The sequence below is a fragment of the Podarcis melisellensis genome (genome assembly GCF_964234715.1).
Source record: "Podarcis melisellensis genome assembly, chromosome: 9".
Lineage (NCBI taxonomy): Eukaryota > Metazoa > Chordata > Lepidosauria > Squamata > Lacertidae > Podarcis > Podarcis melisellensis.
In genome coordinates, this window is record NC_138541.1 from 72,463,699 (window position 1) to 72,478,019 (window position 14,321).

At 38.8% G+C, this 14,321-nt stretch overlaps 2 protein-coding genes across 4 annotated transcripts in view; both read left to right on the plus strand.

Moving 5' to 3' along the window:
* PROM1 (prominin 1) overlaps positions 1 to 14,321 on the plus strand; it is a 254,938-nt gene that overhangs the window by 65,905 nt on the left and 174,712 nt on the right. The gene's annotated exons all lie outside the window — the stretch shown is intronic.
* Positions 1 to 14,321, plus strand: part of TAPT1 (transmembrane anterior posterior transformation 1) — a 66,215-nt gene that overhangs the window by 21,120 nt on the left and 30,774 nt on the right. For all 3 annotated transcript variants that reach the window (XM_081925627.1, XM_081925625.1, XM_081925626.1), the window contains exons 2-3: positions 7,905 to 8,035; positions 10,715 to 10,833. In XM_081925627.1, coding sequence (XP_081781753.1) covers positions 7,905 to 8,035; positions 10,715 to 10,833 — 250 coding nt within the window. The remainder of the gene's footprint in view (positions 1 to 7,904; positions 8,036 to 10,714; positions 10,834 to 14,321) is intronic.

Sequence of the window (14,321 nt, forward strand, 5' to 3'; positions counted from 1 at the left end):
CTGCTTTTCAGGATATGCTAAACACTTCTTTACACAGCTTTGAATAAAATACAGAAACCATTCTGCAATTCTGTGAATTATACTTTTAAACACATTAATATCTCAGATAATTCTCATATAACCCTTGCAGGCTAGTGATCCACTGTTAAATCATCAGTATATTTCTTTGGAAGTACCATGTTTTCCTGTGTATAAGACTAGGTTTTTTTTACCAAAAAAATTGGTTTGAAATTGGGGCTCATCTTATACACTGTTAGTGCTGAAGGATGTTTTCTTAATTTGGAGGGCGTCTTATACATGGGGACATCTTATACATGAAAAAATACAGTAAGTCCCACTGTGTTCTTTGCGTTTTACACCTGTTAATTTTACAGAGAATTACAGTCTTATAGTTCAGTCCTAAAAATTCCACTCAGAATTCAGTCCTGTTTAATTCACAGGGGCTTACTTCCAGATAACTGAGTTTAGGACTGCAGCTTTATTGCAATTCAAAGAAATGGTATTAAGAGGTTATATTTGTTATGATTCTATGGTCTCATAGAATCATAGAGTTGGATGGGACCCTGAGGGTTATCTAGTCCAGAGTTTTCCAAACTGTGTGTTGCAACACATTTGTGTGTCAGCTGCAGTGTGTAGGTGTGCCATGTAAACACGCCCCACGCTCCTCCTGGGGCTGGAAAGGGGTTAGTTTAACCTCTGGTTTGCTAGTAAAATTGAATTGCTGTGTCATGAAATGATGCATGTCTAAAAAGCACGTTACCAACATGGAAAGTTTGGAAAGCTCTGGCCTAGTCCAGCACCTTGCAATGCAGGGATATGCACCCGTCCCTTACTGGGATTGAACCTGCAATCTGTAATTACTGGGATTGAACCTGCACTGTCAGGACCACACTCTAACCAACTGAGCTATCCAGTATATAAGGCTTCCTTGTTTAGAATGCTCTGTTACTGATGATCTTTCTTTCATTGCTATCAGATTGCTGCTTTGCAACAAAATATATTTTGGGCAGTCTAAAAGTTTGGAAATGATAACAGACTTTCAGTAAGGAGAATGTTTAATTCAAATTAATAAAATAAGGGAAGTTCAGTTCTTGGCTTTGGAAGAAGAAATTGCTTGCTTTACACATTACACAGCAGCAGGTCTGGGTTTGCCACCAGGTGTACCCTCAAAAGGAAGTTGCAGCCGTCCCTGCTCTCTGATAAGGGTACCTATATACTATGTGTATTTTCAAACTGCTTGGATAGCTCAGTCAGTAGAGCATGAGATTCTTAATCTCAGAATTATGGGTTTGAGCAAGCCCCACATTGGGCAAAAGATTCCTGAATTGCAGGGGGTTGGAGTACATGACCCTTGTGGTCTACAATTCATGGTCTACAATTCTATGATTCTACGAAACATCTGTTTACAATGTTAACCTGTAACATTTTTAAGTACTCACTTAAATCTTGGGTGTATTCTTAAAATGACAACATTTGGATAGGCCCTGTGATGCTCTTAAGCTGTAGAAATTTGGTGCTGAGTTCTGATAGGAAAAGTAACTTTATTAATGCTTTTTAACATACCTTAATACACATATTCTGACTGCCTGTGGTCACAAAATCAGTAAGTCCAAAGGCGTTACCACTTTAATGCACTTCCCATTAAAATGGCTGTGAACAGGGCTGGAAAACCCCCAGACACCTGTTTTCCTGGGTGTCTAAAAAGATGATGCTGGCAACTAAAAATACATGTGGCATAAACTGGCCATTTATCCCCATCACAGCTGTTGTTGTCCTTGTCCAGTTGGAAAACAGTCCCAGGAAAATGGGATCACAATCATTAGAGTACCAGAAGTATTGGAACAACTAATGTGTACATGATAGGGGGGAAATGACAGGGAGCTAGAGAGAAATTGCCATTAGAACACTTTCCCTATGTCTCTGCCTGTGAAGGAACCAACCTCCCATTTATGTGTGTTCAGTATGTGTGCAACTATGCATATGTGCTTCACGCCAAATCCAGACGTGACAGGGAAGGGGCGGAATGGGGTGTTTGCAGGTTTTTCCAATGGTGTTTCAAATATACGTGATTTCACTAGCATGGACAGTGCCTCGGAATGTAACCCCCACATAAATGGGGGGGGGGGTTTGCCTGTAGTGAACATAATTGTGATCTTTGCATACAAACTGTATAGGAAAAGCATACTGGAGGCGATATTTCAGATAGGACCGACTCCTATACAGAATTGCTGTGAGTGGCAATATGGGGTCCAAAAAGTAATTTAGTACTGGAAACAAATTATTGCCCCCACAGAACCTAGGACTTGCCTATCAGAAGGTTGGTGGTTCGAACCCCTGCGACGGGGTGAGCTCCCGTTGCTCGGTCCCTGCTCCTGCCAACCTAGTCACGTCAAAGTGCAAGCCACGTCAAAGTGCAAGTAGATAAATAGGTACCGCTCTGGCGGGAAGGTAAACGGCATTTCTGTGCGCTGCTCTGGTTCGCCAGAAGCGGCTTACTCATGCTGGCCACATGACCCGGAAGCTGTACGCTGGCTCCCTCGGCCAAAAAAGCGAGATGAGTGCCGCAACCCCAGCGTCCTCCGCAACTGGACCTAATGGTCAGGGGTTCCTTTACCTTTACCAAAATTTTCCGGTCGATATTGGCTTCCGAAAGGGAAAGCATGATAGTAATCTGTGGCTTTAGTCTCCTTCATATATACTGAGTAAATGCATGTTCCAGTCAAGATAAATAAATTTCTAGATAGCATAAATGACACTTCCAAGCCTAGAACAATTTATCATGGAACTGGAGAGTGGTGAGGTGACCCTGCACTAAATCCTAGTTAGAGATAGAGGTTTATAAAATTATGAGTGGTATGTAATAAGTGACTAGTTATGTTTTTCTTACTGTCTTAATACTAGAACCTAGTGCCATCCCGTGAAACTGATTTTTTTTGAGATTCAGACAGACAAAAGGAAATACGTCTTCACATGGTGCAGAGTTAAACTGTGGAATTTGCTACCAGAAGATGTAGTGATAGCCAGGGGAAATAGAGAAATTCATGGAGGTTGAGGCTACTAGTTATGATGGCTATATCCTACTTCAAGGACTGGAGGTCTCTAAATACCAATTGCTGGGGGGAAACAACATTTTGTCCTTATGTCCAGCTTCCCAGGAGCATTTGGCTTGCTACTGTGGGCTTTGGTCTGATCCTACAGATCTTTTCTTAGATTCGTTAATATATTTAAAAAATATCTTTAAGCACACTTCTTTTTTTAAAAAATGTATTATTTATTAATTTCTTCAGCAGTAGCAAAAGACAAAAATCATGGACAACCTTGATAGAATAGTGCTATAGTCATCTTAGTTGCAGAGTTATTTGAAAATATAGTTAAGTCATTTGACTTCTAAATGTGCACAAGGCAAAAAAAATTAGACCAGCTTTTATTTGCCAGAGTTGTATTTAGGTAGATGGGCCTTGCACAGCTTTGTGAATGACCAATATCAAATGACAACTTCTCGTGTTTGCTTGTTTTGAATTTTTAAGGCTACTCCTAAGAAGGGCTTGACCCTGTTGATGTCTTAAGTTCCCTTAATGATGATAACTTGAGCAGGACCTTCTTCTTGACAGGCTAACATAGAGGTGCTATCTGACACCTTCACACCACCCAGGTCTTTAAAGTTTAAAGCAACATGTTGAATTTGACCCAGAAACTGACTGGTGACCAGGGCAGTGGCTGAAGACTAGTCAAACATGTGCATGCTTCTCCTTGTTAGCTGTCAACAGTGCCATGATGTTCTGCATGAGCCGCAGCTTCCAAATAGATTTAAAGGGAAATCACTAATTAATAGAAAAGAGCAACCACCTTTTTTCTTTTTTTTAGTAGAGACCTCCCCCACAGTAGGGTGGGCGATGTTGGATTTTCAGCATTGTGATTTATCACCAGCCAAACATTGTGGTTTGGCGATAAACCACGATGTTTTTTTAAAAAAAGTTTATTTATAATTTTCCATTTTACAGCAAACAAATGAAAGAAAAGAAAACATTTTCAACAATCAAATTCCAGTATCTTATTTCAATCTCCACTTTCCCTCTTTCTGCGGTTGCTTATATTTATAATACTTTTACTACATTTCCAAGCTAAACCATCTATAAATCATTTTCAAATAAATTTCCTTTAGCCCATAACATGCAGTAAATTTTAAATCTACATTCCATAATCACTTCCACGCCTACATTTCTATATTATGTCCTATGTCGATGTCCCAATGTATCACTTAAGATTTCACTTGTAGAAGATGCTATTAGAATGGAAAACAAAGGATTTTTGACATCACTTTAATACTACTATTTAGCAGGTGTCTCTCTAACTGAGAGGTTTTGAGTCACAAAACCCAGCTTTTAATCCATTTTAAACACTTCATTTGAATGGTGATATTGTAACCAAGTTGTTAACATTCCTGGTAATTCTTCAAACTTTTTAAACTTAAACTTGCCACCCTCCTCTGTTATTAAGCTTCTTTAAGTTGCCCAGTTTTCCTTCCTATACACCTCTATGGCTTCTAAAGGCGAGAGCCAAAGTGGTGTTTACCATTCCAACAAATTTTTATACTTACAATCATCCCCTCCTCCAATAATATGATTTGTGAAACCTCCATGTATTTTCAACTTTTCATACCACAGATATGCATGCCAACCAAACTTAATGTCATGCCCTTCTAAGTCTAAAATATGTGAATTCTTTAATGCCAACCACTCCTTTAACCAACATAGGCAGGATGCCTCAAAATAAAGTCTCAGATCTGGCAGGGGGGCTCTATCAGTATCTTATATTTTATTCTTGTTTTTTTCCCTTGCCAAGATATATATCAAAATATCCTTTTACCATTTCAAGAAGCAATCCACCTTGCCAATCACCGGAGCTGATTGAAATAAAAAGCATTCTTGGTAAAACACTCATTTTACTTACAATCCACCAAGTTATGGTTCAGTTTATTGTCTTTATGCAACGACTGTTACAAATGCCCTTGTGCAGCCAAACCTTTTTTATTGCATCATACCTGTTTCTTTTGTTTGGAAAAGCTGCAGTTCATATACATGTGCAAATATTTGAAGCTGGCTGTACTTTGTGAACGTTCCAGAATACACAAGTTACTTAACCAAAATTGGAACCTTTATACTGTATTCAGAGTTTTTGGATATGCATTTAAGTTCCTTACTTGTCAGATAGTAGGTTCATTCTCTGCAAATAAGAGTTTCATTCCCATTGTAGAGTTAACAGTAGAGAAGGTGATTCCCCACTCCAATATTTTTTATATGTTTGTGGTTACCTGACTTGTGCTTGACCTAATGATTTCACAGTTGAACTTCAGTGGCTTTTGGTTGTAAAGGTTAGTTCTGTTCTTTAAATCTTGTTTTAAAAAATTAGGTTCAGAACAGCGGCGATTTTGTTTACTAGGCAGATGACATGGCAGGATCTGTGTTTCCTGAGCATAGCTCTTGGCTCATGCCGCAGAAATTGAGCTAGGGAGTAATAAATAGTCTATAATGGATTGAGCCAACAGTTGCTGAGCTCTCTGGGATCAGGTAGATACAGTTTAATTAGATTTGAGCCCGTCATCTTGAGAACTTTTCATATATTTTTCCACCAAAGAGGATAAAGTGTTAGTGCAATTACCATTTGGTAGTTTATATTTTTAATAAACATAAAAATGGGGTGCACTGGTGCAACTTTCCCCTGTGTCTTCTTGAAGCAAAGAGTTCAAGATTCCAGTGGTTATATTATATTTATTAAGCACAATTACTAGCCACTTTTCCAGGGTTCAGCAGAATACAAAATCTGCAGTCCAAAACCCCCAAACAGTCCAAAACCCCCAAAAGAATAACCAGTCAAGCAAAAGGCAAGCTGAAATAGATGTGCTTTACCTTCTTCTGGGAAACAGAGTGGGCAAATAATGCACCTTAGGGGAGATATCATTCTGCAGCCTTGGGGCAATAAGCATGAATGCCTTTATTGGGGCAATAAACATGAATGTAGCTGTAGCAGTTTTCACTTTGTGTGGCGATTGCCCTGAATTTCTGTGTGAGTTTATCAAAATTGGCATAGTGACAATGTCAGAGAGGTGGTCTCTGAAGCTTTACAAATTCTAGTAAAACCGTGCAAACTTTGAAATAGATGAGCTGCTTTCGATGCTAACATTGACTGTTAGGTGATAGGCAGCTCTTGCCCATCATTTCAGATGTGAGTGGTCACAGGAGGGAAGCCCAAGTCATTGGCATGAAGTGGATAAGGTACAGGAGCCAAAAGACATGTGACAGAAAGGCAGAGGTACAGCCCAGGTGAGCTCTGGTGTGTCTTAGGGGTGCCTTTGGAGCAGACAACAATCAATAGTAAGGTCAAGCTGACATAGCAGGGACATGTAAGACTGGGGCAAAGTCAATGGAAGGAGGTATGGAATGACTGCATTGTCATCTCCAGGGTTTGGGAGGGTGACACAAGCCCTGCCCTCAGTTGGCCTATGTCATCCTTACCACTTTCTATTCACGAGACCTCTTTCTGTAGAGATAATGACATGATACACTGTAGTTTTTCTAATAGTATCTCAGGGGTACAGTAAACCCATTCCTCAAAATCACATAAGTGGATCAGAAGACAAATTCTGGTATCTAAGCAAGAACAGATTTTTATAGCTTTTAATTGGCTCCTTTTGTACTGTTAAAGATTTGTTTTTGATGAGTCTGATTAGTAGATAGAAATAAACAAATCTGAGCTGATCTATTGTGTGTGTGTGTGTACACACACACACACACATATTTATATATATAAACTTTTGAACTGGGAGTTGCGTTTTGCAGAACGTTAAAACCGCCACTCCTTTATTATGCTCCTCTCTATAGGGTGGTAAGGTGTAGTGAGTGTAATATGAATTGCAAAGTCTGCATTTCAGCTACACATTAACTTGGGCCATTATTTTATGTGGAATGAGTAGATGGATTTGGAACTCTAAATTTGTTCTGGAGTTCATGTGAGGCTTTGGGGTATTTTCTTCAAGAAAAACATAAATGGGTAATTTTTATCTGCTGAATTAAATGTGGATGCCGTTCTTGTTTAAAGAGCTCTGTGTAAACACTAGATCTCCCATTTCCAAAAGAGATTGCAGGATGCGTCGTCTAGTCTTGCATTGCAGGGTTTTGGACCTTGGGGTCCCTTCCATTTCTAAAAAAAAAAATTATTCTCTGATTCTATCTGTATAAAAAAATAAAGCTAAAATCACTTTTAAAGTTGCTCATAACATGGGTAGATGTTTGAAGTGGGTGGATGGAAATTAAAGTTAAATCTAAATACAAGAATTTTAAAGCTACATTTAATCACGTCTTAAAATTGAATAACAAATTGAGAACAACCATGGTTTGGTATTATGTATGGACTGGACTGTAATTCTGAACCAAAGTTTGGCCATCAGCATGCTGGTGTTCTCCCCTTTCCCTCTTGCATCTCTTCACATGTCCTAATTTCCTCTCTGACTTCCTGATTTGGGCAAACCATAGTCTGTCATTACATCAGTTGACCACCAAACCATAGCTGACAGCTGATCAGTTCTGTAAAATCTTCGTCCCTGGTTGCCTCTAACCGCATGGGCTGCAATGAGCAAACATTTTGATTGCTGGCTTACTCTTTGTCTGGGCCTTTGGGCTCAATTGTGAGAAAAAAAGGAGCAGATGTGAAGTGGAAAGCAACAACATTGAAAAGATACTATGTGGTGATAGGTAATATGTTGATTTAAACCGCCTTAATTTAAACCCATCTACTCTTGGAATACATGTTTTGAACTTGGAAAACAAATATTTTTAGCCTAAAAAAATAAAGTTGTTATTATTGAAGTACAACTTGCTTTAAAACAAATTTCCCCTCTTCTATTGCAGATCTTTCACTATTGAGGTTCATCAATGCAGAGCTTACAAGGGGTTACTTCCTGGAACATAATGAAGCGAAGTACACAGAAAGGAGGGAACGAGTGTACACGTGCATGCGAATACCAAGAGAGCTGGAAAAGGTAAACTACTTTCTCAGCGTTCTACTTGGGCTGATAAATTCAAATTCTGCTTTTATTAAAAACATTACAGAACTTTCTAAACATGCATTTTTGAATAGGTTTTAAATTACAAAAAAATAATTTAAAAAATTACTTTTCCCCTGTACACGGTCTGAGGGCTGTGTCTTATGTATGGAGTCCAAAAGCATCACTTTGTCTTTTGTATGGCGATACCATAATTGAATGTGTAGGCTTGTGTCCAAAGGGTGTGTGGACTGAAGAGAACAGCGTGTGCAGCCAGAGCTCCAATTGTTGTTTTCTCTGCAGCAGTTCCACTGCCAAAGAGAAAAGCAGTAGCTCAATTTAAAAAGTGGCTTGCCCCTGGCAAAAAAGCCAGCAGATGCCAGTCATTATGAGTGGATCTTGTTTCAGGCTACGAGACACACTAATGGGAACCCCTTCGTAAATGGTTTATCTGTAAACTTATTTCCACGGGTAAACCTTATGTAGGTGCTATAAACATCATTTCTATTCTAAAAGATGCCGAGCAAAAACAACGGCAACACTTACATCCTACATCATCCTTTCTGAAATGCTAGAGTTAGATGTTGAGCAAGATGGACCAATGGTCTGATTCTGTTTAAGGCACCTTCCTATTTTCCCACGTTGCTGCTTCAGGAAGTTTGTGGGGGGTTTTTCATTTGTGCTTTATTTTAAGTTTTTGAGTTTCTGCTGAAATGAGGCTGCATTTTAATGTTGTATTTTAATCATGTTTTTCAAGTTGTATTTCAGTCAATTGTTTTATATCTGGTGTTAGTCGCCCTGAGCCCAGTCTTGGCTGGGGAGGGCGGGGTATAAATAAAATTTAGTATTATTATTATTATTATTATTATTATTATACTGTAAAGTTGTTAACGGTTAGCAAGAGTCCCACTAGCAGAACCCTGAATAAGGAGTTCCATTTGCTCGACAGGGCTTCCCCCCCCCTTCCCCCTGAATCTCCCCCAAACACTTGAGAGAATCCCCAGAAAGTACATTGGGGGCAGATAGTTTTATCTGACAAGCTGAGCTCCCTGAACTATTATATTTTTTGAGTGTGGTGAGGTTCTTTGAAGACTCCAAAGCAGACTACGTAATGTCCCATAAGAATCTACTTAGTTCTCTCACTGAAACAGTGGTACTTGAACTTAATATTGGCTGGTTGGAATAAAATAGGAATATGTTGGTGGGATTCTTTTTTTCAAATACAACTTTTACATGTTGGAATTAGATATTAATATGTTTATCTAATTTAATCAATCTTACTGGGTTTCTAGAGGGACACGGGTGGCGCTGTGGGTCAAACCACAAAGCCTAGGACTTGCCGATCAGAAGGTCGGCGGTTCAAATCCCCATGACGGGGTGAGCTCCCGTTGCTTGGTTCCAGCTCTTGCCAACCTAGCAGTTCGAAAGCACATCAAAGTGCAAGTAGATAAATAGGTACTGCTCCGGTGGAAAGGTAAACGGTGTTTACGTGCGCTGCTCTGGTTCACCAGAAGCGGCTTAGTCATGCTGGCCACATGACCTGAAAGCTGTACGCTGGCTCCCTCGGCCAATAAAGCAAGATGAGCACCGCAACCCCAGAGTCGGTCACGACTGGACCTAATGGGTTTACCTTTACTGGGTTTCTAAAAAACATTTTAAAGTGATAACTCAGAAGTCATTTTAAAGATGATTTAACAGTACTGTACACAATTCCATACTATACAGTTAACATATAACGCATGAACCATAAACTAATTATTTTCACCCTCCTTATCTTCAGGAAATATTTTCCACATCTATTTAATACAAATGGTTTTGCCATATCTTCCAGGCTAAAACACACCTTCAGTTCACATGGGACATTGGCCAGGCCCATTAGACCTCATTGTTACTCTGCATCAACTAAGAAGGTGTATCAACCTAGGAAGGTGCCTAATATATGGCTGGCTTGTATGGGATGTCAACAGCGGAAAAGCTATATTTGATTTCTTTTCTTTCTCATTGAGAAATCCCAGGATTCCCTAATTCACAAACTGAAAAATACTGGTGTATGCAAAGCTGGACATTTTTTCATAGATTGTTCCATATGAGAGGCAACTTTCAAAATTAAAATAACTTCTGCAAAAGCTGCCTGTCTCTACTTCAGATAGACTGTAGTCACCATGATGTGAAAGGAAGGTCAGGGCTGATTATCTAAAATTGTGTCCAGGAATAGGTCATCTATTGAGGAAAGATTGGACTCATTGAGCCATGAATGTTTGCAAACTTTGACTGATTCTTACAGTGCAGACATTTTCTTGAACGCTTTCCAAGTGCACAGTGTATTGTTCCACAAAGTTTCCCAAACTAAACAAATAGTGCTTCAGTCTCATAACATCAGGACCACTACTTTACTGGCATGATGTCACACATTTAGGTTTAGGGAAATTGTGAAAAAATAGTTGTTCTTCCAAACCTTTAGAAAGATTTAGGTTATTCTTTTGTTTTTGTGAGGATTTCTGCATTCTGTATTTGTGGCAGTTCTAATAAGGTCGTTGGTGTGTAAGTGCTTTCTGTGTAATACTTTTGGGTAAAGGTGAGGGTGATTTTATAGACTTAGAATTGTGATGCTGATCAGCATGGAAATCTTTAAAGTAACAGTTTTTACTCTGATTTGTCTTTCTTTTTACTCTCTAGTTGATGATTTTTGGAATTTTTTTGTGCCTGGATGCTTTTCTCTATGTGTTCACACTCCTCCCATTGAGAGTTTTTCTGGCAATGTTCAGGTTCATCACATTACCTTGTTATGGCTTGCGGTAAGTTCCTTTATTTCTCTTACTTAGTTGATCTAAATATACTTTAATTGGCCTATTTAACTTTGTCAGTCTTAAGGCTTGAGCTGGTTTGAAATTGCAAACAGTTTCATGCTGAAAAGCAAACAAAAAATAATCCTAACACTTGACATTCATTTTTGAGCCTCACCCAGTTGTGGTTTTGTATAGCAGTTAGCTCAAAATTTCTACATGCTCTCCCAGAATTTGGTGTTAAGGGCATGCCAGGAACCTTATTTTCTAGCTTTTGTTTTACTAAGTTATAATGATTTTCCTAAAAGGATCAAAATACATAACAAAGTAGTTCTGTTAGTGCAAGAACTCTTAGCTGCACAACACAACTCTCTCTCTCTCCTCATGCTCACTGCTCATCCTCCAAATCTGTTCTGTGGGTTCTCCCAACCCTTTGAAGCAGATCTGTGGAGGGCACAGGGACACATGGAGATCAGAGAGGAAGGGGAAGTTTCAGGGCACCAACAGAAATCCTTGTGCTAATTGAACTACTTTGTTGAATACTGCCCATGTCTTTTTTTTTAGCTACCGAATTTGTAGCTTGCAGGTGGACAACAACAGCAACTATTTATTTATACCCTGCCCATCTGGCTGGGTTTCTCCAGCCACTCTGGGTGGCTTTCAACAAAATACTAAAATACAATAGTCCATCAAACATTAAAAGCTTCCCTAAACAGGGCTCCCTTCAGATGTCTTCTAAAATTCTGGTAGTTGTTGTTCTCTTTGACATCTGGTGGGAGGGTGTTCCACAGGGCAGGCGCCACTACCGAGAAGGCCCTCTGCCCAGTTCCCTGTAACTTGGCTTCTCGCAGTGAGGGAACCGTCAGAAGGCCCTCGGTGCTGGATCTCAGGATGTTACCCTTTATTTAAATGTAAGTGTTAAAGCTTACGAATTTTACCCCAGTATTTAAATTCCTGCAGGGTAATTTTGTCAATAACCATTTAAGAGAAAGCTACAGGATAGCCCTCTTAGTTCCAAGGGTCATTTAGCATCTCTGATAATGTAGAATAATAGGATTATAAAATAAACCCATTCAAATACCTCTAAATACTGGTAGCAATATTTATTTAACATTAGGCTAAATCATAATGAAGAGTGATGTGAGTTAGTTGTTATAAGCCTCAGGCTCATATACTCACACCTCCTCTGACAAGGTAAGTAGTAATAGTTTCTGCTTAACAACAGCTTGTCAACTCATCCAGACATGATCAAATGGTAGTTAATTTTAACTATAGTTTCTTTGAAACAAGCCAGCTTGAAAACATTGATAGATGTGCTGGCCATCTTATTAACTGTCCTGTCTGTAGAAAGAACATACGATATATTGCCCACTTAATAAATTAATCGTCTTACTGATAAACATTCAAATTCTTCATGATACAATTGGGAATGTACCATGTATCCCATGTCTGGTGTGCTTGTACTCACTTGTTAGTTAGTTTTATTGTTGCTGTTGTTGTTAAGACCAGTTGTAAGGGACTGGAAAAAAAACCTGTTACTGAAGTCAGAAGCTAAGACTTCAGCATATCCAGCTTCTTTGAAAGGCTTGAGTACAATCCAGAAACGTCAAAATTGGTATCAGTTCCCCATTGACTTTGTCAGTGCAAAGAATCAGGTTATGTGCTCCTTTTTTTAGAATGAAATGTCCCTTTTGAACTGTGCTGCAAATACATTTTTGATGCTGTATAATTTGCAACTTGTTTAATAAATCCTTTAATTGGGTCATTTTATTCAGCACCTAATTCCACAATGCACTATAAATTTTGTCTTCCATGGTTAAAAAATGGCTGTTTTCAAGTTTCTTGATTATTGCATGTTTTTAACAGTGAAAATATTGCTGTAGAAAAATATATGTAGGCCTGTTAACAAATGACATTCTGAGGAATAAAGTACTGAAATAATTAGATTTAAGATCATATTCCAGTATTATGTGGGCATTGGTGTGTTTGAGCTGTTTTTAAGGACTATAGACACAACATCATATTCCATTCTATGTAAAAACAAAAAGTGCTCCTCCCTTCATTCTGGTTTTTTTTTCAAGATCTCAGCAGAAAGACTAAATATCCTATATCTCCTGCCTTTGTTTACACTCCATTTATTCTAGTCTCTTAGAAATTATTTAAACAGGATTCTATTCCCCCATTCTTTATTGCTCTGAAAGTATAGCAGTCGTTTTCTTTTGCGAGGTTAATCCTCATCCACGTTCTCATGATTCATGTAAAGTGCAAATATTGCATATAGCGGTATTTCTGCATCCAGACTCTTGGACTAGATAAAAACAGAATAAGGCGATTTCTTCATAGCTAAGATTATTTCCTGTTCTTTTGTACTTGTGCATCTTAGGGGGGGGCGGGTTCTCTCAAGACTGCCAGATTAATTTTGGATTGTTTGAGCAAGATGTTTAGCTAACAGGGTTAATTACTTTTTAGAAAAATGTATTAAACTTTGTACTTCTGTAGTCATGCAATGAAGACTTACTGGTATCTTCTGATGCCTGAGAATTCTGAGTATTTCCAGGTGAACAGTTTCAGAATGTCAGTCGCGCTCCCTCAGTACACCCAACTTCTGCAAGCCAAATGAGGCTATGTCACTCATTGCTGGTCCAGATAGCAGATCCGGGTCTAGGAAAGCCTGGGGCCCGAGGCAGCACTTGGAACATTGCCCAAAAGAACAGCAGTCATGGAAGAAAAGCCATGTTAGGTGTTATTGCATCACTCCCACAGCTGATGTAGGGTTGCAGCATTAAATCAATCTTGGAGTAGCCTTCCTCCTAGAAGGGGATCTTTTAAGCAAAGCTTTGTTCACAACTTAAATATTTATGTTGTGCCCTATGTGATGGGCTCAGCACAGATTACGGCAGTTTTGTCAAAGGTAAATTTATCGCCGTCCAGGGCACATTCTGCTAAATACAGCAATAGCTTTTGCCACAAATTGAGCCTTTGTTGGTAACCAGAAAATAGTGGATTTCCACTGCCATATATTTTATTTCGTTTGGAGAAATACATACTTTCTCCTCCGTTAAGATTTCCCTCCCTGTTGTTTCAAACTTAGCACATTTTAAGTAATTTGTGACTACATGTTCTGCCAAGTTTGCAGTGTGATCCCAAAGGCATAAATTCATGTAACTCATTTTGTGGATCAATTTGTGTTCACTAACAAATAAATATATGTACTGTTGTATTCCCCTTATATGAGACCATAGGGCTTTCAGTCTTTTGGTAGATAATACCATCGACAGATTTAATTCCACGAAATAGTAATACCAGCTTTTTAGAAATACAGGCTTTCTTCTCTGTTTCCTTTTTCTTTTGTCTCATATTGGAAGTTTGACAATCGCAGATTTGATCTAATTCCTTTTTGCTGAGTTAAATTCTTGATTGTCCCAAAATTCTTAATTAGGCAGATATTCCATTCATCTCAAAGAGAATAACATTCTTTTCGGGCTTCAATCTGTATGTGC